The sequence below is a fragment of the Lycorma delicatula genome, chromosome 1 (genome assembly GCF_047948215.1).
Source record: "Lycorma delicatula isolate Av1 chromosome 1, ASM4794821v1, whole genome shotgun sequence".
Classification (NCBI taxonomy): domain Eukaryota; kingdom Metazoa; phylum Arthropoda; class Insecta; order Hemiptera; family Fulgoridae; genus Lycorma; species Lycorma delicatula.
The window spans coordinates 158432687-158457192 of record NC_134455.1 but is presented as its reverse complement, the minus strand read 5'-3'; the positions used below and the strand labels follow the sequence as shown (position 1 = coordinate 158457192).

Below are 24506 nucleotides of genomic sequence, written 5' to 3'. Positions count from 1 at the left end.
CATGAATGAACTTAATGATTTAGTTTGTGATTTAGAGTTATCAAAGCAGCAACAGTGAAATCTTTTAGCGGAAAAGACAAAAGTAACTTTTATTTTTGTGTCCACAGATGTGGGCACAATAAATGTGTAACGATAAACATAGTAATGACGTTTAGAACACAAAATAAAACTCTTTCAACTTATTTTACTATGAAAAATTCATTGCATGTTTGTGTTGATGTCAGTGGCCTGATAAAAGAGCTTGGAATTCATCTCAATTCCCCCCCAATGGAGAACCTGGCCCCTTGTGACATGTCTGGTTGTCACACCAACCCCTCTGTTCCCAGCCATGAGTGGCTTAATCGGAGGACATCTTCTTGCCCTCAAACTGATCACATTCCACAGTCATCAGTTGGCCTCATGAGATGCCACTGATGCAAATGCCTCGAAAGACATTCACATCAGTAAATTCCACCCTAGTCAAGTTTTGCCTTCTAAGAAGACATCAGACACTTAACTCTACCACATAGCCCTCAGGAACAGCTAAACTAATAGCCTACCCACGGAAGATCAAAGACCCCGTGTGCCTAACTCTGTTACCATTTAACCACCACCTAAACTGTATGTACCCACTGTACAATACAATTATTTCAGTAATTTCATGCCACAACTGCATATTAATAAATTTAGTGATTATTTAATTGATTTAGTGGTTAGCACCCTGCTAACCAGCGAAAATAAATGTCCCAGAGGACCTCAGGTCTGGTCCGTTTAGGAGCTGAGTATAATCTCTAGTCTCCCATTTCAGCTCCAACTTTGAGGACCGCTTGGATTTACAGCTAAGCTGATTGCAGCTAACATTTACTTATTTGCCCCTTAATAAGTGTGCACTCCAATTCAACAAAATGCCATGCTAAAGTTAGTGAATCGTACCTGTGAGAGTGAAGATCCATTCGAGAGTGAAGACGCTCTCGAGCAGAACCCCTATTGATACTTGAACTACTCCAACTGGGGCTCAGTGCCAAGCACGCCTATCTCTGACCAATCAAACTGTGTTGGCGGATCGTAGCCACCCGGGTAACTAACACTAAATGAACCCGCGGTCGCCAATGCAAGATGTGAGGAGAAGTAAGCTAGCCAAGTAAAATTGATAAATAAAGCAGTAGAAACTGCCAAAAAAAGAGTTCTCTACCAGGCCCCCTATACATACTCAAACAGTACTTCAGTCAAGACTGAAGCAACTCAAACTAAGGAGATTTGATCAACCCATCCTTGATGCAAGAGTGTCCCCTGCAAGCAGGAACAGACTGAAACATGTAGAAAATTCCCACAGTTCATCACCTAACTCGTGCCAAAGAAGTGATTTGGTAATCGCAATAGACCTAAACCAAAAGCCTTTTGCATCGAGGAATGGGAAAATCATCACACATGTGAAGAAACCATAAACACCCCATGACCTGGTAGATCACTTTACTAGTAAAGGGCGCTGCAAAAAGCAACCCCAAGACTCCCAATAACAGTTCGCCTAACACTGCACATAGACATCAAGCTTCAATCAGAAGTCCTAACTTTCCAGGGAATTGAAGTAACAGTTCTGCTGCTTGTAAATACTAGCCAAAGTCCTTGCTGTTGACCAAATGTCTGTACTCTTTATGCAACTTTTTACAGTTGAAGCAGGATGGAAATTCAGCTTTCTGCAGACAATCTTCACACTTGTGACCCTCCTCGCCACAATGTGTACAGACTGACACATACTTACAGAATTTGGCCTTGTGCCCAAAACGACAGCACTTAAAGCACCTCTGCACATCAATGTACTCCCTGACTTGACAGGACATGAGATCGAGAAAAAACCTACCCTCAGACACAAACTTCTTGAAGAGACCAGCACCAAGTTTGAAAACACTGTGATACCTTTGGGCATCATGCTTCTCAATCTTGAAGAGTGGCCGACACTCTTTCTTGAATGTGGCTTCATCCAAGTCAGTGTTCTGCTCTCTAATAAGGTATAGAACATCCTCGTCAGATAGCCGCCAATCATTGTCGTAGACAGTGATTTACGCTTTCGCTTTGGGTCCACCTTCACCTCAGAAGACTTCACAATGACTTGGACTGTCTTGTTATCATTGGCAACCACTACTAGACCCTTACTGGTCTCTTTGATTTCCCTAATCTTGAGGTTCTTCCGCTTCCAACAAAGGGCAACCATGAAGTCCTCCTTGAGTTGTCTAGTAGGGTTAGTAGACCCCTCAACCTTATTGACTAATAATACCTTGGGCTGCAGTGAGTCTTGGCTAGAGCTTGAAATTCAACTACGACTAGCATGCTAGTCGTGAAGGGGGAAGCGGTTCGCAGCAGTCGGGCGCATATAAAGCTGAATTCATTACTTCAAATCAGCATAGTACAAAAAACCGCTCTATCTCCAAGAATTTTGGACAGATCAATACCATTTTTTTTAAACTGGGTTAGCCCGAAAAAATAACTATTGCGCTATTAGCTTTTCATATTATTTCAGATATAGTTGGTCTTTATGAACTTACCACTCTATAATTGGAACCAATCAACGTATATTAATTTGACCAGATATTACATAAACATAACAAACAGTGTTTATAAATAGTATTCTGTCTGTGTTTACACAGATGGATTTTATACAGACAGAATTATAAGTATAGAGTGCACTCATATTCATGAGTTAAAACACATTATAATGATTATTATTTAAATTTATCAGTTTTTTCATCTATCAAAATAAAGAGTGATAAGTACATAAAAACCCACTATTGCTGAAATATGTAAAAATTGACAGCATTGTAGTTATTATATTTTCTAGGAGTAGCTTAAAAAAATGTTATTTTTGCAACAAATATTGGCTTTGTAAAAGATTGCCATTTTTAATGATTTTTCGGCTTTTTTGCAGTAACCAATAATGAAATTCAATATTTAAGGGCTTAAATTATAGATACTGTAAATGCCTTCAACTTTTATTCAGTACTTTTTCGCCCAGGAAGTTTACCACATACTACAAGATTGAAAAACTGATTTTCACCACCTTTGAACAGCTGCCATTTTGTACAGTTAGCAAAAATTTTGTCCAGTTGCATATAAAAAAGTTATCTTAATCTAGAATTCCATGTACTTCCCTAAACTCTACCAATTTTCTTCAAAAATTGACTTTTGTTTCCTCCGTTGATGGGACTGTTATTTTAAAGACATTTCCAATGATTTAGACTTTTTAAAATTGTGTTAATGTATTTCAATTTATCTGTGTTTGGGTAATTAAAAGTTTAGTTGATTTAAAAGCAATTTAAATGAATACTCATAAATAATAATTTTTTTTAAATATTGATTTCTCAGCGATTATGCATTATTGGTAATTAAATCATATGTATTTAAAAAATGTGAAATAGTACACAAATTCTGATAAATTTTAATTCAGCACCCCATTAGTTAAAATCACCATGTACGATTCCAGATACATGAAAAAATTTTTGTTTAGCTGACTAATGTTATTAATCTGCAGTAGGAGGAAATTGAAAGGTTTTGAAAAATTACTGCTTATAATGATTAATGGCTCTTGTTCAGCACTTGGAACTAGTCCACAATCTTATCATCAGTCATGGATAATGTTAGGTATGCAAAGTTGGGAAAAATAAGTAACATTGGTGATAATTAGGTAAATTATTATTAATTAGGTGTGATCAGTATTTTTGTTTTTATTAATTTTTTAGTTTTTCTTTTTTGAAGTTTTGAAATTATTGCAATACTTTTTTTTGTAAAAAATTGGAACATAGTGTTATCATGCTATGATATGCTTCATTATTAAAACATGATTTTTGAGAATGGATTTGTTTCATTATTGCAATATGAAATGATAAATGAATAAATAATTATAAATTTTAAATTACTCTTTAAAAATTTTTTGCGTTGTTATTATTCTTAAATTCATGTAGCTTTTCATCTCGGTTATAGATCATCTAAACCAGCAGTTCTCAAACGTTTTTTTATACATACTACTCATGTGAACTATAGATGAGTAGCATACATTGAACTATTAAATATGTAATATTTTATTAGGATAGCAATATCTTAGAATGATAAAGCAATTCAATTTTATAAAAAAATTATGTATCAAATCTTTTTATTTATTATAAATTTTTTAATCATTTTTTACAAAAAAATTTGCATTTACTTTACAAAGAAATGTTACATTACATATTTACTTACGTTACTGATTATGAGATTCTTGAAGACTAAAAATTCAGTGAGAAGGATGGTGCTGCATGGTTGAAGCAAGTGAAGAGATATTAGGTCTTTAATTACAAAATTTATTTATTTATCTACCATAGCAGAAAATCCAGTTTTACAAGATATGTGACAATGCTTTTCTGGACAAAATTATGGTTATTTCATTTCAAACTTCCCTCACAAGATTATTCTATAAAAAATTCTGTTTTTTTATTAAGAAAACAGAGTTAGGAATGATATCCAATATGAAAGGGTTTCATATTCATACGAATTCAGAATAGCCTTTTTTAAAACATTCTTCAAAAGTTTCAGCGAACACCATTCTATGTCTGCTGAACATTACTAGATTATCTTTTATTTATTTTTCTTATAATTATAAGATTATCTTTAAAATTTGGAAAACACTGCAGGTTTTCATTTGGAATATTGTTGTTATTCATCATTTGACATTTTTTGATGAATGCGTTCACTGAAAATCAGTTTGTTGTTTCATCTTGCAAACTTAAATTTAATCATGGTGTAGTTGAAAGTATCTGTTAAGTAAGCTAGTGTTGTTAAACAAATTAGCTTATCTGTTAATTGGTCTGGCAGTTCAGAATCAGCATCCATTAGGAACACCCGCACCTCTGAATATAGCACAAATAATCTGATTAGAAATTTTTTTTGAAAGTTATCTCACCTGTGTGTAGCAGTAACTGAATGGAGGCACCACTCATTTCAGGCACAGTTTTGAGATTAAATGAGAGTTTAAAGATTGAGATTAATAAAACTGAGCACCTTGGCTGGCAATCACCTGGAAAACATGTTTAAATTGTTCAGGCATTTGTTTTACTGCTAACGTTTCTCTGTGGGTGCTAAAGTGAGTTAGGGTACAATTTTCTGAACCAGTTTTGCTTTGTTGGTAACACCTCCATATTTTACTGTTATAGCTCTAACAACATCAGAACAGAAGTCAACACACTGGTTCCAGTCCATTCAATTTTTTTGAAAAAGAAGTTATCCAATTTTTTAAATATTTTATTTGACTATTTCTTGTTGATAGTGCATCACTGAGTAAATAATCCTCTTTAATTGTTTTTGAAATACATAGCATGTAAATCATAAGTTTAACTTAGCTACTTACATCTGTGGTCTCATTGAGTTGCGTGGTTAAAGAATTTCTGTTTTTTGAGTCAAGATAAGTTTTCTATAACATTTAATGCAATGCTTACAATTCTGTGGTGCACGGTATCATTTGGCAGTGGTATATCTAGCTGTTTAGCTGACAAATTACCCAACCTGCAAGACACCATTTCTTTTGCAGTAAGTAATAAGAGCTCTTTACTGATTGTTTAAGCTTTTCCACACTTTGCTAATCTTAAGCTCACTAAAAAAAGATGCCCCGGCTGCTCTTTCATCAGAACTGCCTGTAAAAGATGACTTAATTTTCTTTGTGTATTCTGTCTGACAATTTTCAAACGAAATAATATTTAGGTTTGTTTTCTAATGTTGAATGTTAGTACTAAGGTGCTGTTTCAGTAATGAGGTTTCATGCTTTGGTGAAAGAATTTTAAACCAGATTACAAATTGAGGTTGTAGCTCATTGTTTATATCCATGAGAGTAATCCAGCATTAATGTACTCAGGATCATATTTTCTTACACCTTTGGATATTTTAGCAGGAAAAAAATTTTGAGCTTGACCCACTGCAAATTCTGATTCTGAATTAGACCTTGATTGTACAGTGATTTTTAACTGATAATTTTTTGTCTGTCATTGCTCAATTAAGTCATTTATCTGTGTTGATTTATGTTTTATGTCAACTAAACTAAACCAAATTAATTAAAGCAAATTAATTAAAGTAAATATGTATATAAGAAAAAATTCCCTTTCAAGATGCATATGTCAACACTAGCATTTCAGTTTTATCAAATGAAAAAATAACAGCAACATTATTTTCAAACCAAATTTTCAGAGAATATATAAAACATTGGAAGCACTGAAACTGTCTCTAGAATAACCATGACCAACTTGCTTAACTGGAGGAGAAAAATAGAGCAATCCTTTTATAGTGGCCATTAAGAATTTAATTTGTACGTGTGTGGTGTGTGCGGTGCATTCATGGGACAGACAAGTTGTTACATGTGCACTGTGGCATGTAAGAATCCGTTGGTCTTGTGTGATGTGTTCTTGCTTGATGAATAACTGATGTTCTTGTTTTTGCTGTACACAAATAATTTTCTCAAATTAAGGGAAAAGGAAATCCATTATAAAATACTTTTGAATTATAATATATCAAAAAAAGTTTGAGAACCGCTGATCCGCTTATTGATAATAATAAATAAATACTACTAATTATAAATATCTAATTATAAATAATTATAATAAAAATGTTTTTTAATTGTTGTATCTGTTTGTGTACTACCTTGAGAAGCTCTTTGTACAACTAGTGGTACACATACCACAGTTTGAGAACCTCTGTTCTAAACATTAGCAATGCTGGAAGGATTGATGAAAATGTTTGAATAGCCTAAGTGTTGGTATTTATAATGATTCAGGACATACATAATGAACTTCTGCTAATACAAACCCTTTCTCATTTCTTGCTGTTGATCTCATATACTTAGATAGTTTATATTCCTATATAAGCTGTTACTATTCCTATGGGAACAGCTAATACAGTGATTCTATCTACCAAGATATCACACTGTTTGATAGTTGGTAAGGCTGCTGACTCAAGTCAAGGCCTTTGCTGGCCTTGACTTGATGGGATATAATTTCTACCTATGAGTTTGCCTAGATTTAGCCATCTGAGGTTAGTACAGGAAGCTGAGCTAGGTGCTGAGTGCCTACTAAAAGAGTAAAATCAGGGGCTGAAGTAAAGCTAGAACTGCTATTGTTTATTTAGTTTGAATAACATCTCCAGTTTAATAATATCGCTGAATTGTGTGGCAGAATGATAGTAGTATTTGTGCTTTTCATTCAGAGGATTATCAGTTTGAATTCATCAAGCTTAACATCTTTCATGTGCTATAGAAATTCATTTACTTCATCATTCGTAACTGTAACAAGAATTTAGTACTTATAATTACTTGAAAAAGAAAAACATGATGTATTTACAGTCTAAATTTAAAAAACTAATTTTTAGAGGCTGCGTCGCTTAGAACTGAAAGTAAATTTATAAAAGTTCGTGGGTAAAATTTAAGGATATAAAAAAACTGTCGATTTAAGTTATCAAGATTAGCATAAAATAATTTAGTATGATATTCTTTAATTGTTCTATACTTTTTCTCTATAATGTACTTATACTTGTTACAGAGATGTTCTATCTGCTGAAGTATTCAGTATAAAGGATTTGTGTGTTGGACAGACTGTTAATTGTACTGTTACCAGTTTCAAGGAAGGTTTTGGTTTAAACCTTAAATTAGGGACGCTGACTGCATTTGTGCCTCTTTCTCATCTCAGTGATCATCCTCACAGATCTTCTAAAGCTGCTGCAAACCTTTATAAACCTAACAGTATAGTTACTGGCAAGGTCTCTGCTTGAGTATAGTAGTTTTATGTAATCTATGTAAATTTTCATAAATTATTCAATTATTAATGAGAATTGTTTATTCAACCCCCCTCCCCATGGTAGTATGTAATCTTGTAGTATTTGTGATTTTGATAATTACTTTTTCATACTGACATGTTTAGTATCTTGACTTTAAAAACAGTTTGTCAATGGTCTTAGACCAGCGTTTCTTAACCTGGGGGTTGTGGTGATATGAAAGGGGATCACAGATTTTTTTTTTAATAGATTTTCTGCAATTAAGCTTTACATCTAAACAGAAATGAAATTATTTTATTAGAAAACAACATTTATTATAAACATTTTACTTATGTTTATAAGTACAAATGCAAATAAAAAATTAATGGCTTGGTTGCTTCGTTTAAAATTTTCTTCGTACGTGAATCTATGTAAAACACGCAAAAGTAATTTGTTTTCAAGTGATAAAAAACAATTCCTATATTTAGCTTTCAGCGCAACCATAGATGAAAAATGTCTTTCACAGGAGTTGTGGCAAAAGGGATTAATATTTTCAGTGCTTCTGTGACTAAACTTCCATTTTCACTTTGACAAAAAAGCCAAAAGTATCTAAATCTTCAGATGTGAATTTAGTTGTAATGTTTTATCGTTCATGATAAGAGCTGTTCATGATTGTCAGCTGGTAACTTAGCAGCTGCTATAATATTTTCACTCAATAAATCCAGTACTCATCTCCTCAAGAAATCATTTTTGTTTTCCAGGAAATACTCCGCCAACTTAATTTTTAGTTTATGCAAATGCTATGCTATCCAAACTGTGGTGCAAAATAGTGTCTTCATCCAAATTTTTTCCAACGTGATTGGTAGTGAGTTGAAAAATATCAGAATTTTTTGCTTTGAAGGTGAACAACCCATACATCAAGCTTCTGAATGAAAGCATGAACTTTGTTATTGATAAAATATTTTTATCATGTCCTTATAAATCCACACACATTCAAGTTGTTTAAATGTAAAAATACATCAGCTAAGTACAGCAACATATACCTATTCTGTGAAAAAATTGAGAATGGCATTTGCTTATCCTAAAAAAATATAATTCATCTCGCAATCCAATAACTGGGGGTTAACACTTAACCCCGCTTACCCCCGAAGTCAGACAACCATCTGACTTCTGTATGGAAAAGAAGAATTTTTTCTTTTTGCCCATTTCATCGCATAGTTCAGCAAACAGCCTATTCTGTAATAATCAACTGTTAATAAAATTAACCATATTTACAGTTTTACAAAGTATTTGTTTTAGATTTTCTGGCATAGCTTTTGTGGTAAGAGCATGCCTGTAAAGGAAGCAGTGCATCCATTCCACCTTTGGTGTAAGACGATCTTTTAATTTTTTCAGAAGTCTATTTTTCTTTCCTGTTATTGCCTTTGCAGCATTACTACGTACTGCAATACATTTTGTCCATTCTATATTTTTAGTAGCTTCATAAGAAACATCAAAAAGGCATTGCCCTGTTGCATGACGAGGTATTTATTTGCAAAACATATTTTCTTCGATTGATCTGTCCCTCTGTCATTCATATCTCACAAAACATAAGAATTGAGAAATGTTTGCCACATATGTTAATTCATCAAACTGATTATTAAAAAATTCACTTGCTGAATTATCTGATTCTGAACATCGGCCGTGTCATCGATTCACCTTGTTACTGTGTCGTTAGAAAGCGTCTGTGCTGAAACAGCACAGTTGGTCTTAAATTGGGACATATGCAAAATATAGATGCTTTAATGATGTCAGAACAGTGGATTTATCAAATAACAGAATTCTAAGTTTTAATGTAAAGCTCAAGATCCAAAAAAATCAGATAAGTGTTATTTATTTTCATTGGTTCCAGACTTACACCCAAATAAAATTTTAATTAATGAAATATTTGAATCTTACAAGGGGAACGCACATCGGTTTGAATCCGACTTAATTTCCTTTTTAACTTTTTTTTTTTTTTAATTTAAATATATTGATTTATTATTAATTATTAGTAATAAATGTAAATATGTATTAAAAAATGTTTACAATAAATTATAATTCAATAATAATAATAAAAATAAAAAAAATATGAAAAAAAATCAAAATTTATTAGTGAAATAAAATTTTATGTACTTGTCATTTAAAAAAAAAATATGTGTATGTAATTTAATAGGTGTACAAGGAAGTCATGTGTTGTCCATATCAGATTTTTTTAAGTATTTAAAAGATAATTTGCCTATACATTATTACTTTTGTAACTTTAAATTTTATTACTGCAGTAGAATAATTTTGTTATCTAATTATGAATTGTTTTTCAGTTAAATATATTTTTTTAAATATATTTTACTTTAGTAGGGCCCATTATGTAAAAAGTAAATAATCATGAAATATTTCAAAATTCAAACTTCATAACAAAATGAGATGCAGTACAAAATATTTTCTTGGTCAGTAGAACATTTTTGTAGAGGGCTATTACTGCATTTGTGTATGAAATATTGTTTTGATATTCATTTAATATTATACTAGTTGTACTAGAGTTAATAAGAGTAGTTTAATATTGTTGGTACTACTTGTCCTGCAGTGTCGTGTGGTTTTAAGTAAAAGTCATAAATTAAATTAATGTAACGTGTGTATGTGAGGGAATGTGTGTGTGTATGCTTGTGCGTATACTTTTTGTGCATGTACACATGTATATTAAGTATAATATAAAATATTTTTTTTTATTATTAGGTGCTTCAACTAAATGATTCTAATGATATAATAGTTACTCTTAAACCGACGCTAGTGTCATCTGAACCTCTATGTGACTATGCTAATGCTGTACCACGTAAATCATATTATGGAACAATTAACAAAATTGTTGATGCTGGAATTGTTGTTCGCTTTTTTGGAAGCGTTTTTGGATTTGTTCCTAACAGACTAATTGCTCCTTATGTCACTGGACTTTCAAAAGAATCATTTCATGTGGGCCAGCTAGTAAGTTATTTTCTGATTATTTTTTTTTTAAGTTCATTTGTCAGTTTTTGTTTGTAATAAAGTATAATGTTTCCAATTCTTAGTGATAAGTTAACAGGAGATTTTTTCTAATTAGATATTTGGTATTATTAAACTGAGATTGTTTTATGAGGAATTAAATGCTTAAAAAAATGAGATATTAGTATCTTAAAAAACTTATTTTCATCTATTTTTGTTTTTAGATTTAAAAGTAGTGTTAAATAATTTGATTTTTTATTTACATTTGGTAAAAATGGAAACAGCAGGATCTAACCCCCCTAGTCACCATGGCCTGTAAGACCTATTGTGTCTTAAAGCACCTAAGTCTATTTGAAATAATATTATGCTGTCCTTTTACTTAGGTTAATGTTGATTTTATTAATTAACAAGTTCTCTTTTAAGATCTGTTTACGCCATTGCGTAAAGTTCCGTTATTTCCAATGAATTCAAAGCTAGGGTTGGGTCATGTTGTTTGTTACAGGCATGGTAAATTTATTACTATGTTTCGTATTTGGGCTTGTCATATTTGTACCTGTTCTCGTGTTCGACACTCCTGGCGCCGGCCAGACTGTCTGCTTCTGTCATCCTTAGTGACCGCGCGTATTCATTTCTCGAATTATTTATGGCTGCCCTTTTCACACACCCTTTTTCATTCGTTCCCATACTAATACATGCACACATCTCTTGTTTTTTACACACACTCTCTCCTGTCCACTACCTAGGTTTGGTTTCCCCCTCTTTTCTTTCACGCCATCCTTTCGGCAGAGTAGATCCAACATTATCCTCTACAGTCGACTTGACTTTTCTCTCTCAAACTTTGTGATAATATTTTCATCGCATTCATACTCGCATAAACGTTGTGGTATTTCTCCGTCGAAACATTCTCTAGCTCTACTCTGCAGTGTCTCATAATTTCACCGATCTCTATGTTTTGTTTTTGCCTCGTTTCTTTCTTAAGTTATTCTTCAAATTCTACATTACGTCTCTGTGGAAGTGTTTCAATCACTACAAGCTGCCAATTCTATCGACGCCAAATCTTCTCGAGCTGCTGATTACATTTTAATCGATGCAGAATTTCTCCAAACTCGTTGCTACATATTTGAGACGCCAAGTCCTGCTCAACCTCTAAACCACGTCTCACCCCTGTATTCCTGATACACCACTGCAGGCTACGCCCAGGATTACTGTATGTATTCATTTACCTTCATTCACGAGTTTGTCTCTTGCTAATATTGGTGTGCTACAGGCAAGTTAAATTTTCATTATTTATTACGTTAAACAGTTATTTTATCATTAAAATTTGTGGTACATTCAGTTCATCATACCTTATGCCTTTCAAGTTTCAATTTCATGTTTAGTTTAAAAGCCATTTATTCACTTAAGTGCAGTCACGACAGGTGACTTATATAAGGTTGTGTCATTGTTCAGCTGCAACCTACTTTACGTCCTTAATTATTTCAATTTGTTGTTATGGTAATTTACTCTATAATTTAATTTTGTAACTTGTTAATCGCCGAGATTAATCCTTTTCTACTCATGAACTGTATTCATAATACTTCTCCCTAAAGCAAATTACTCCTGATGTGCAGTTATGTTTTAGGACTTTGTAATTTTATATTTTCAAGAATGCTTATTTACCAAAATGAACTCTATTTATATTATTACTTACTTTAATGTGATTATATTGTAATTAACTCTTTTTTATACTGAAATTATTGTAATTTATTTTTCTAAGTTAATGACATCTGTTCATTGCTAATTTTTCAATATTACAGCATATGTCAGTAATGAAATAGTTTCCAGTCATACTATATTTATTGATGTTTTGTTTTTCTAAGTATATAGTTGAAAATAAGGTGTCTTATGTTCTCTTGTTTTCAGGCTTTGTTACATAGTGTATTTAAAAAATGTATATTCATGTATTTTTTCATTTAACATCATTGTTCATATGTTGATTCAGCTGATATTTTAATATCATTAAGTTATTTTAATTTCATAATTTCTTTTTATGTTTTAGGGTTATGATTTTAACATAAGTTCATTTGTTTTATTTCCAATTAAAGTCCAATTTCTTTTGGCAAATACGAGCTGTGTGTTTTTTGTTAACTTTACCCAACAAGATCAGTGGTAATAAATTTCTTTAATTGAGATTGAAGTTTCTGTACAATTTACAGAATATTCTGTCATTTTTATTGAAAATTAGAATCCCCAAATATTTTCCCCTTGAACTTTGTGTGTTATTATTTCTGGTTTTTGTAATTTAATTTATACAACTTTAATTTTTTAATTATTAAACTTTTAATTTTAAAGTTTAAAATAATTTTAAACTTTAAGTTTAAAATAATTTTAAACTTTATTAAAACTTTAATTTTATTATTTTTTTAGATCCGGTGCTACGTAGTTAATGTGAATCCATTGGATCGGAAACTTAATCTTAGTTTGATTCCTGATGCTGCTAGTGATCTTAAATTAGGAACATGTTATAGTGTGGATGTTATTAAATGCAGTCAGGAAGGTTTAGAAGTCGTCACAGACACAAACATAAGTAAGCGATCATTTTTAATTTTGTTGATATTTTAAGTAATAGCTGTTTAAAAATAAAGAATTATTATTTTATTTCTGATTTTTATTTTGGATAGACTGTTACATATTAAAAAAAAACTTATAATCATGAATTAAAAATGTTATGAGTTATAAAAATGTGGCTTATAACTTAATATAATTATCATGGTTATAAAATGCATTTTATTATTTTGTTTTTACACTAATAAAATATTATATATTCTGTTCCATTTTTTTTTTAATGGAATTACATTGTAACATGATGATAATTTTTGTATTATTTATCTTACAGGTATATGTATTTAAGTTGTAATTACTTGAGTAGATAAAAAAAGTATGATTTTTTTGCAGGTGGTTTTATTCCTATACACCAAGTGACAGATCATTTAAGTCTTTTGAACTCTTTCTTAACATTCTATTCTCCAGGAAAATCTATTCAGAATGCTTTGTTGTATTCTTTTACTGAAGATTTGTCACCTTATTTTACTCTTCGTTCATCTGTCAAAGAATTTTTACAGGTTTGTTTTATTTTTTATTTTTTTTGAGAGAAAGAGATATTGAATAAGTCTTTAAAACTAAGTTTCTTCTTTCTGTCCTTTGTTTGATGTATTTTTTCATTTGTATGCAGAATATGGCACCGACAAAACAACATAAAGAACGTCTGAAGTAATACATATTTTTAGACTCAACTGCAATCCATTGCATAGGAATTGGAGGATCTAAGATCACTTGAAATTTAGAATTCAAAGTTGGTTGGATCGGTTTGTGTAAGCTGTTTATTTGCCCTTATTGTTCACTTTATCTCATTTTACATCTGTTTTTCATTTTGGATAGACTTTGACATTCATAAAATGTATAATCATCAGTTAACAGTATATTATTAACTAACTATTTATTAACGTAATCCTACTTTTTTCTCCGGATCAGATTCCACAGTGAAGCATAACACAATCCAGGAAAATGTCTTTCCGGCAGTACGTTTGCTAGGACAAGTCAGCTTGCTGGTTGGATCTTAATTGTTAATGTCTGCCTCTAACTCCCAGAGTAGGGTTACCAGGCCCGACTATGTTGTTCCTGTTCCTTCACCCTAGGAGCTGGGACTCGGTCTTTAAGCCTTGTTGCCTCAAATGAGAACACCCAAAAGAGCATTCTCAGTGGGACTACGGAATTTTACCTCACTCACCAACATACGGCCCATGATGCTCTTCATCGTAATTGCAAGCTCTCTCTGTCCCTGGTCCTACAAGCAAACATAACGTGCTCCGGAGTGTTGGGATAAAGAAAAGCAGTCATTAGATCTCTGTCGTGCATTTAAATATACCCGGAACTTGCTGTAGCTGGACAGGAACTGGGTCAGCCAATAGGAGACCTTGTCAAACCTACGGCTGACCCATGGCTTCACCTGCGGAATCAGGCGGTGAGTCCACCACCCAGTGAAGGAGCGATCCCAGCGAGCCTTCCAATCTTGCATCTCAGCCTTACCAGCCCCTTGGAGAAGCCCAATCTTCATGGCAGCAAGCTGCTGAAATGGGAGGACCCCCGCAATAAGCAGCACTGCCTCAGTGGAGACTGAAGAGTACGCAGATACTAGGTGGAGAGCTATCCTCCTCTGCATGCCTTCAAGCACGCATCTATTCCTATCACTCCTCAGTGCCAGCAACCAGACGTCAATACCATATAATAGTACAGAGTTGATCACATTATCATAAAGCGCTCGTTTGGAGGCTCGAGGGCCGGTCACATTTTTTAACAGCCTACTCAAGGCAGTCACCATTGCCCCTGCCTTCTCTGATATCTCCCACACATGCACAGTGAAGGAGCAGTGCGTGATTGAGCCACACACCTAAATATTTTCAGCCTCCACCAGAAATATAAGAATGTCACCAACCCTGATTCAAAGTGGCGGTAAGGGGCGCCTACCTGCCAGACATATGAATGATGTATTGTCCGGGGAGATTATCAGTCCTCTATCCTTCAACCATGTATGCGCATGACAAATGGCATCATTGGCAGTAGCAATCACCTTGTCCACTTGCCTCGCCAAAGTCAACAACGTCATGTCACCCAGAAAGGCGATTGGAACCACTCGGACTGGATATTGAAGACAAAGCACAAAAGCCTATCTTGGAGGTGAAGGGTCCTAATGACCATAACATCCCCAGCAAATTCAGCCAACTTTGCAGTAAAATCATCAGCCACCTCCAGACTTTCATCCTGATGATGCTGAATTTCCAGAAATAAACTGTCCAGGAATTCCATGTAAAGGGATTCAATTCACAAAATGGATTCATCTCGGGAATTCGGCAATGGTTCCTGTTTAGTTCCAGACTGGACATTGCTAATTAAATAAAATTCAAAATAAGAAAATAAACCACGCTTAACAAGAAAAATCACAAAAAAGCACAGTGAAATTAAACAAAAAGTGCAACTCTGCAATAGGGAATTTTTTATTCAAAATTTCCCTCCATTACAAAATAAACAACGCTTGGCAACCATAGGTTGGAATAAAATATTAAGTTTTTGACTTATAATTAATTAAAATAAGTAACAAAATGTCAAATGATTGTAGAACACAATGTCAAAACACCAAAAGAGAGTAATTCAACCACACTCGCATTCAACAAAATGAAAATAATCCAACCAAACTAAAACTAATGGTTGCGTATTAAAATGAAAAATTAAACATTAAAACAGAACGAAAATATAAACTAGTAACTGAAATGACATGAACAGCAAAAAATAAAACTCTCAAACTGAGCTGACACAAAGCGCGTGTATCATGTTTGAGACCCAGAAGCCAACTCTTATTAACCGTACTTATTGACTTACTTGTTAATTTTGCATCACGAAAAATGGAATTTAAAAACTAGTTACTTGATACAGAATCTCTCTAGTGAGATGCTACATGCATTTTTCTATCTACCTATCTGTCTGTCATGTGAGTGCGTGTGTGTGTAATTGTTCATTTTTGTGTATGCCCAGTTCACACATTCTTTGTTTTCTTAAATTTCTTGTTAAGTTTTCTTAAATGTTAAAGTAACTCTTTTTTATTAAATTTGTTGTAATAAGGATTTTTTATTGGATAGATTTGCCTTATAAATTATACCCAATGTATGAAGTTCTTTGAAGTGTAACAAAGTAATATTTCTACAGTTATATTGTGAAAATTCCATACAGGCTTTCAATATTGAAATTTTATCAAAATCTATGAACTGTTTTTAGAGGTACAATTTTAAAATATAACATATTTAAAAAAATATATAATTAACATATTTGCGAAATTTAAGGAAATAATTTTTTCAATTGTTAAAATTGCTTTCTGGAGTTGAGAAGCTCTAAAAAATAAAGTGTTCTAAATAAAAATCAGTGTTTTAAAATTTCATATAAACTGTTACTGCCATTTAAAAAATTAAATTCCGAAATGGTAGATCTGTCTGTAATACAAAGATAATATAGTAAATATGGTATTTAGTTTAAAGTGGTATTTTTATTTTTCAGAACTTAGTATATGTGTTTGAATAAAATTTATTTAAACCTCCATTTAGTATAAATGCTTAAATACGATTTATTTAAAGATGCATTTAAATGTGGTTAAATCAGTGTGTTTAAACATATTTATATTTGAAAGTAAAGGCAGTCAGTTAATATTTGTGATTTATGTATTTTTTTATTTATAAGCTGTAGTTAAAATATAAGTGGCTAATCTAGGAATTCTGATCCACTAAACAATCAGTTAGTATTATGTTGTACTGCAGTCTTTTGTATTTATTTATTTGTTTATTTCAAAAAATGGGTTTGATTTGCAGTTCTTAGACCAGCTAGTCTTAATTTTTATACCTGTTTTGAGGCAAGGTTTTATTTCTGAAGCGAGTGAAGAGAATTAAATTTTGTTCTGGAGTACTGGAAAATACATTGAAATTGGCTATTTTTTAATTTTCTTCTCCTTCTCATTTGACTAAGTGAGATAAAATTACTTCTGGATGTGTAGTAGTAATCTGTACTCTATTATATGTAGCAAAATTTTATTGTGAACACATAGTTTTGAGGTTTTTTTTAAACGTAATTAACTATTTTATAAAGAAAATATTTTCATAAAATGCAAAAGTATATTATCTCTCTTCATAAGGTTTTTTGTGTTTTAACACAAGCTTATATCATCCAGATGTCAAGAGGCTCCCTTAGATTTCAGAATTTCTGTTGGTAAATATTTGGTACATCCAACCATGAGAAATATTAGGCAGTAAATTAATTATTGTACTCTTTTCTTTTGAGAAACTATGAATTATGTGTGCTTCTTCTGGTTAATAAGGGATCAATTACGATTTTTAATGATGAAATTTAATTTATGTTAAATTTTTATTATTAGATTTATGAAAGAAGGGCTGTGTGAAGTTAATGTGTAGCAGCTTACTATGGACTAGTTTAAGCTTGTCAACTTCACTTAAAGCTTAATCTGTCCAGCGCCTCATTACTTTGTACCTTCAGTACCTTAAAATGGCGTAAAACAGTTTATAAAGAAGTTCTCTGTAGTATAAATATGCTTGTAAAAATAAATTTAATAATTTGTTGGTTAATGAACTAATATCATAAAACTACTCCAAAAAGAAATCTGTAATATGTTAGTGGAAATTGAATATAGCAGTCAAGGTCATAAAAAAAAAACCACATGACTAGCAGAAAACAGATTTCATGTGTTATTATGTATTGGATGTAGTAAAAATATCAGATGTAAAATGAACACTTTTTATGAAGCAATAAAATAACTAAATAAAAGGTGTACCATAAATTTCCATACCAACTAAATATATTGTGGAGGCGTCCCACAAGTTTCCATTCATAGGAAAAATTAACATTTTTTTTTAAAACCTTTTAATTTTTTTTTGTATTTATTATTATTATTTAATTTTATGTATTCTATGTATGGAAATTTATGAAACATTGTGTTTGTGTAAAATATATGATAAATACATCAGTAAAATCTTGTATGAAAATATGAACATATTGTACGTTGTAACATAAACATATTCTTGTTATGGACCAGTTTGATCTATTGCTTTTATGTTTATTTTTTAGGCAAACCCACTAATATTTTCTAGAAAAATGTCAGATCTGAGTGAAAACATGATTGTGCCATGCAATGTTAAAACGGTAGATGATTCTGGGTTGTATCTTAATGTTACAGTTCCTGGATATCCAAACACATGTTTTATTTCTAAAGAGGTAAGCCCATATTCCTTCTTTTGTTGCATATTATTTTACATAATCATGCATTTTTTGTTGCAATTGTGAGATTGGACTATTTAAAGACTCGGTTTATTGGCTGATTATGATTTATTTGTAGAGTAAAACATTTTAACTTAAGTCTCCTTCAGTTTATTTATTCTGTCTTTCGACGTACTACTTGCTCTATGTTCATTTTTTGCAGTTTAAGGCAAAGTTGCAGGTGATCCACTACAATCTCATTTAAAGAAGACCTGTTTTCAATTATTTACTTATTACACATATTTAGTTATTTATTTACTCAAAATGAGTTGTGCACCTAAATACCTAATTGTTATTATTGTGGTTTTATTTTTCACCTTCATATTGTAATCTCTGTGATGAAAACACTACAAATGATTTACTCTGATATAACAGAATGATTTTGAATGTTGCATTTTAACAAAAATACATTACAAATGTACTTTGTTCTTCCAGGGTAGGTGGAAACAAAAACAGCCAGTTTCATAGGATTGCCATAACACAGAATGGTGCTGTCCCATGTATTTGTGTCTATTTCAGTGAAAAGTGTAAAACGAATCACTTCTATAAGATTATAAGCCCCCACTTCTCAGTAACAGAAATAACAGTTTAAAACTGATTAAGATTAAATAATTTTATGGATGAATTAATCACTGTGAAGTTTTGTTATTGTTGGGTTTTAGGACTGTTGTGATGACCTAAAGAAAATAGATCGCCTGAAAGAAAATCAAACTGTTTTTGCTTTAGCTTCTCCTGAGAATGATTTTGTAAAACTGGATATATCAAGCTCCAAGTTTATCGGTAGCATTAGAGTAAGTGCATAATACATTTAAATAGTAATATTTTATATGCTTACACAGTCTATGCCATAAAAGAATGATGCCTGTTGAAGTTTAGGTAATCTTGTACTAAACTATTTAATAGTAAGCTTGGTTTTAAGGATGTCAGTCATTTATGATTGAATCAGAACTGCGATCAGATTGATTTTGATTTTAAAAAATAATAGTTTTAATGGGAAAAATACTGGCCTACACTAAGTCTCAGATTAGGAGTTGAATTTCATGTTGTGCATTTTGGATTAATTTAAAGATAAGTTGCGTTTACAATTTTTAACTTAGATGATCTTTTTTCCCCTATAAAAAAATTATATTAATAGTATTTTCTGCCCAGTGGTTACTGTTCAGAAATTGTCTTGTTTTGGTATATATTTATGTAATGCTACTTGTCAAATTGTTGGCCCATTTCAGGGCTCACGTAACTGTATGAGTAGGTTTCATATAAACACCAAACTCTTGTAATAGTATGCCAGTTTTTGCACAGAATGTGTTCCAAGTGGCACCAGTAATAACTTTTAGAAACACAATGGCATTTGATAGATCTTGTTACGATAGTTGGTTTTTGAGCTGCAGCAGTTTGAATAAACATGTTACCCTATGTATGTATTTACAATGATTTACTCATTAAGAGCATTTTAGTATTGTTAAAATATATAAAAACTTTAATAAACATTCTTCATTATTCTAGAGATTGTTGAGAACTTTTTTCTAGGCTATCATTTTTTGCATGTTATTGGTGTTATTCTCTTATAATGTTTTCTTTTTAATATAGGCCTAATAGTTTTATTATGATAGCCATTTTTATTGCCTGTTTAATTTTATATATAAATTCAGGCTGTGTAAAAATAGTTTCATTATAAAGTTTTTATTGCAGTAATAATTTAGAAATTTTTTTTGTATAGTAATCTTTTGGAGGCGCCTTCCTTGGTAAAATATTCCGGAGGTAAACTAGTCCCCCGTTCGGATCTCCGGGTGGGGACTACTAACGAAGGGGTCACCAGAAAATTAAAAAATAACATTCTACGAGTCAGAGTGTAGAATGTTATTAGTCTAAAAAAATGTTGCTAGTTTGAAAATTTAAAGAGGGAAATGAATAGGATAAATTTAGATGTAATAGGAATTAGCGAGGTTCGGTGGGAAGAGGAAAACTACTTTTGGTCAGGTGATTTTAGACTAATTAACTCAGCTTCAAATAATGGGCAGATAGAAGTAGGTTTCGTAATGAACAAGAAGATAGAGAAGAGAGTATTTCAAAATGCATAGCAATAGAATCATTGTAATAAGGATAAAATCAAAACCTAAACTGGTAACAATTGTTAACATCTATATGCCTATAAGCGCCCATGACGATGAGATAGAGTGTGTATACGAAGAGATTGATGAAGAAATTAAACACATAAAAGGAGATGAAAATTTAATAATAGTTGGAGATTGGAATGCAAGCATTGGAAAAGGCAAGGAAGGAAATATAGTGGGTGAATACGGGCTGGGCAAAAGGAATGAAAGAGGGGACCGACTTATAGAGTTTTGCACGAAGTATAATTTAGTAATTGCCAACACCCAATTTAAAAGTCATAATAGAAGAATATACACTTGGAAAAAGCCAGACGATACTGCAAGGAAGCAAAGATTTAGAAATCAACTCGTTGACTGCAAAACTTACCCTGGAGCAGACATTGATAGCGACCATAATTTGGTGATAATGAAATGTAGATTGGGGTTTAAAAACCTGAAGAAAAGGTGTCAGATGAATCGGTGGAATTTAGAGAAGCTTGAGGAAGAGGAGGTAAAGAAGATTTTTGAGGAGGACATCGCAAGAGGTCTGAGTAAAAAAGATAAGGTAGAAAATGTAGAAGAAGAATGGGAGAATGTTAAAAAGGAAATTCTTAAATCAGCAGAAGCAAACTTAGGCGGAATAAAGAGAACCGGTAGAAAACCTTGGGTTTCAGACGATATATTGCAGCTGATGGATGAACGTAGAAAATATAAGAATGCTAGTGATGAAGAAAGTAAAAGGAACTATCTGCAATTAAGAAATGCTATAAACAGGAAGTGCAAACTGGCGAAAGAAGAGTGGATTAAAGAAAAGTGTTCAGAAGTGGAAAGAGAAATGAACATTGGTAAAATAGACAGAGCATACAGGAAAGATAAGGAAAATTTTGTGGTACATAAATTAAAATCTAATAATGTGTTAAACAAATATGGTACACCAATATATAATACGAAAGGTAAAGTCGATAGATGGGTGGAATATATTGAAGAGTTATACGGAGGAAATGAATTAGAAAATGGTGTTATAGAGGAAGAAGAGGAAGTTGAGGAGGATGAAATGAGAGAAACAATACTGAGATCTGAATTTAAGAGAGCATTAAAAGATTTAAATGGCAGAAAGGCTCCTGGAATAGACGGAATACCTGTAGAATTACTGCGCAGTGCAGGTGAGGAAGCGATTGATAGATTATACAAACTGGTATGTAATATTTATGAAAAAAGGGAATTTCCGTCAGACTTCAAAAAAAGTGTTATAGTCATGATACCAAAGAAAGCAGGGGCAGATAAATGTGAAGAATACAGAACAATTAGTTTAACTAGTCATGCATCAAAAATCTTAACTATAATTCTATACAGAAGAATTGAGAGGAGAGTGGAAGAAGTGTTAGGAGAAGACCAATTTGGTTTCAGGAAAAGTATAGGGACAAGAGAAGCAATTTTAGGCCTCAGATTAATAGTAGAAGGAAGATTAAAGAAAAGCAAACCAACATATTTGGCGTTTATAGACCTAGAAAAGGCATTCGATAACGTAGACTGGAATAAAATGTTCAGCATTTTAAAAAAATTAGGGTTCAAATACAGAGATAGAAGAACAATTGCTAACATGTACAGGAACCAAACAGCAACAGTAATAATTGAAGAACATAAGAAAGAAGTCGTAATAAGAAAGGGAGTCCGACAAGGATGTTCCCTATCTCCGTTACTTTTTAATCTTTACATGGAACTAGCAGTTAATGATGTTAAAGAACAATTTAGATTCGGAGTAACAGTACAAGATGAAAAGATAAAGATGCTACGATTTGCTGATGATATAGTAATTCTAGCCGAGAGTAAAAAGGATTTAGAAGAAACAATGAACGGCATAGATGAAGTCCTACGCAAGAATTATCGCATGAAAATAAACAAGAACAAAACAAAAGTAATGAAATGTAGTAGAAATAACAAAATTGGACCACTGAATGTGAAAATAGGAGGAGAAAAGATTATGGAGGTAGAAGAATTTTGTTATTTGGGAAGTAGAATTACTAAAGATGGACGAAGCAGGAGCGATATAAAATGCCGAATAGCACAAGCGAGACGAGCCTTCAGTAAGAAATATAATTTGTTTACATCAAAAATTAATTTAAATGTCAGGAAAACATTTTTGAAAGTATATGTTTGGAGTGTCGCTTTATATGGAAGTGAAACTTGGACAATCGGAATATCTGAGAAGAAAAGATTAGAAGCTTTTGAAATGTGGTGCTATAGGAGAATGTTAAAAATCAGATGGGTGGATAAAGTGACAAATGAAGAGGTATTGCGGCAAATAGATGAAGAAAGAAGCATTTGGAAAAATATAGTTAAAAGAAGAGACAGACTTATAGGCCACATACTAAGGCATCCTGGAATAGTCGCTTTAATATTGGAAGAACAGGTAGAAGGAAAAAATTGTGTAGGCAGGCCACGTTTGGAATATGTAAAACAGATTGTTAGGGATGTAGGATGTAGAGGGTATACTGAAATGAAACGACTAGCACTAGAAAAGGATTCTTGGAGAGCTGCATCAAACCAGTCAAATGCCTGAAGACAAAAAAAAAAAAAGTAATCTTTTGTTATAAAATATGTTTAAAAACTTTCCAGTACTCTAAATCTAAGTAATAAATTCAAAGATTGACACATGTTTATAAAAAAAGTTTTTTTTCAGTTAATAATAATTATGTACAAAATTAGAATAAAGGTGTAATAAGTTACTATTATATCATAAGATTGTTTTATTTTATTCTTTCTACCTAGTTCTTAAAAGTCTAATCTATATTTTAACATGAAAAAAAATCATTTAATATAAATAAAAATACAAAAAGAAAATTGTACAGAACGAACTACAATTTGAAAGATGTTAACTGATATCCAAAGTATGATAAAAACTATTGCAATGATTGAGGATGCTAATGTCTAAATTTTATTTTACTGTTATTATTTTTTATGATTTAAAGCATAAAACACACAAAATGTGGTACTTGAGTTAAAATCGATTACAATCTTCCATCCTTAAAAAACGTAACTGGTGATGAATATCAATCAATGATTTTATGAAAATATTATTTTAGTTAGTGTTTTAATTGTGATAAAAAATTAATTGGAAATGATAAAAAATTAAATTATATTCAGGCAAATTTTATGTAATTAATTATCTTCCTGTGTAAATATGGAAAAAAACCAGATTGATCTGTATAAAATCCTTTTTGTAACACCCATACAGTAACTCAAATGTTTATGTAAAATTCTGGTACTATCTTAAAGTTTGAAAACCATTCAAAAAATTATTCAGGATTTACAAATACCAGTTGGGCTAAATGCTAACCATCTTTCAGATAAGCTATATTCTTAGATTATGGTAGCAAAAATTGATGAAATAATAAAATATCCTGGAAAGTGTAGTCGAGGGATAATTTACTAATTCAGTGACTCAAAATATTTGTAATAAAATAGATAATACTCTAATGTCAGTTGATATCTTGAAGTTTCAGATAGTTTGTCTGTGTGCTAAGGCTTGTTGCAGTTACAGTAAACATACTGTTTTGAGGAATAAACAAAAATGATATTTAGCTTAAAAATTGAGTATTCCCATTATTATAATAAAAGTAAACTGTGATATCAAAGGATGTGGGAATTTGCGTAGCCGAAGTGAAATATCTCACTGTTAAATAATGTATTCAGAATTACACATATGAATTAATTTAAAGGCAAATCTAAATATTCATTTAATTTGATTCATTGTTTATTCTGATGAAATTTCATTTCATCAGAATATACATTAACAGCTTGCTTGACAGAATAGCTCTGAGTAGTCTTAAGAAAGGGATACGG

The 24506-nt window shown here is 31.8% G+C and overlaps 1 protein-coding gene across 3 annotated transcripts in view; it reads left to right on the top strand.

Annotated features, from left to right (window-relative positions):
* The window catches only part of Rrp5 (Ribosomal RNA Processing 5), a 106469-nt gene that overhangs the window by 38354 nt on the left and 43609 nt on the right, over positions 1 to 24506 (top strand). For 2 of the 3 annotated variants that reach the window (XM_075365649.1, XM_075365642.1), the window contains exons 8-13: positions 7524 to 7740; positions 10486 to 10731; positions 13135 to 13294; positions 13663 to 13829; positions 18385 to 18531; positions 19236 to 19364. In XM_075365649.1, coding sequence (XP_075221764.1) covers positions 7524 to 7740; positions 10486 to 10731; positions 13135 to 13294; positions 13663 to 13829; positions 18385 to 18531; positions 19236 to 19364 — 1066 coding nt within the window. The remainder of the gene's footprint in view (positions 1 to 7523; positions 7741 to 10485; positions 10732 to 13134; positions 13295 to 13662; positions 13830 to 18384; positions 18532 to 19235; positions 19365 to 24506) is intronic. The other variant, XM_075365660.1, reaches the window with a different exon arrangement.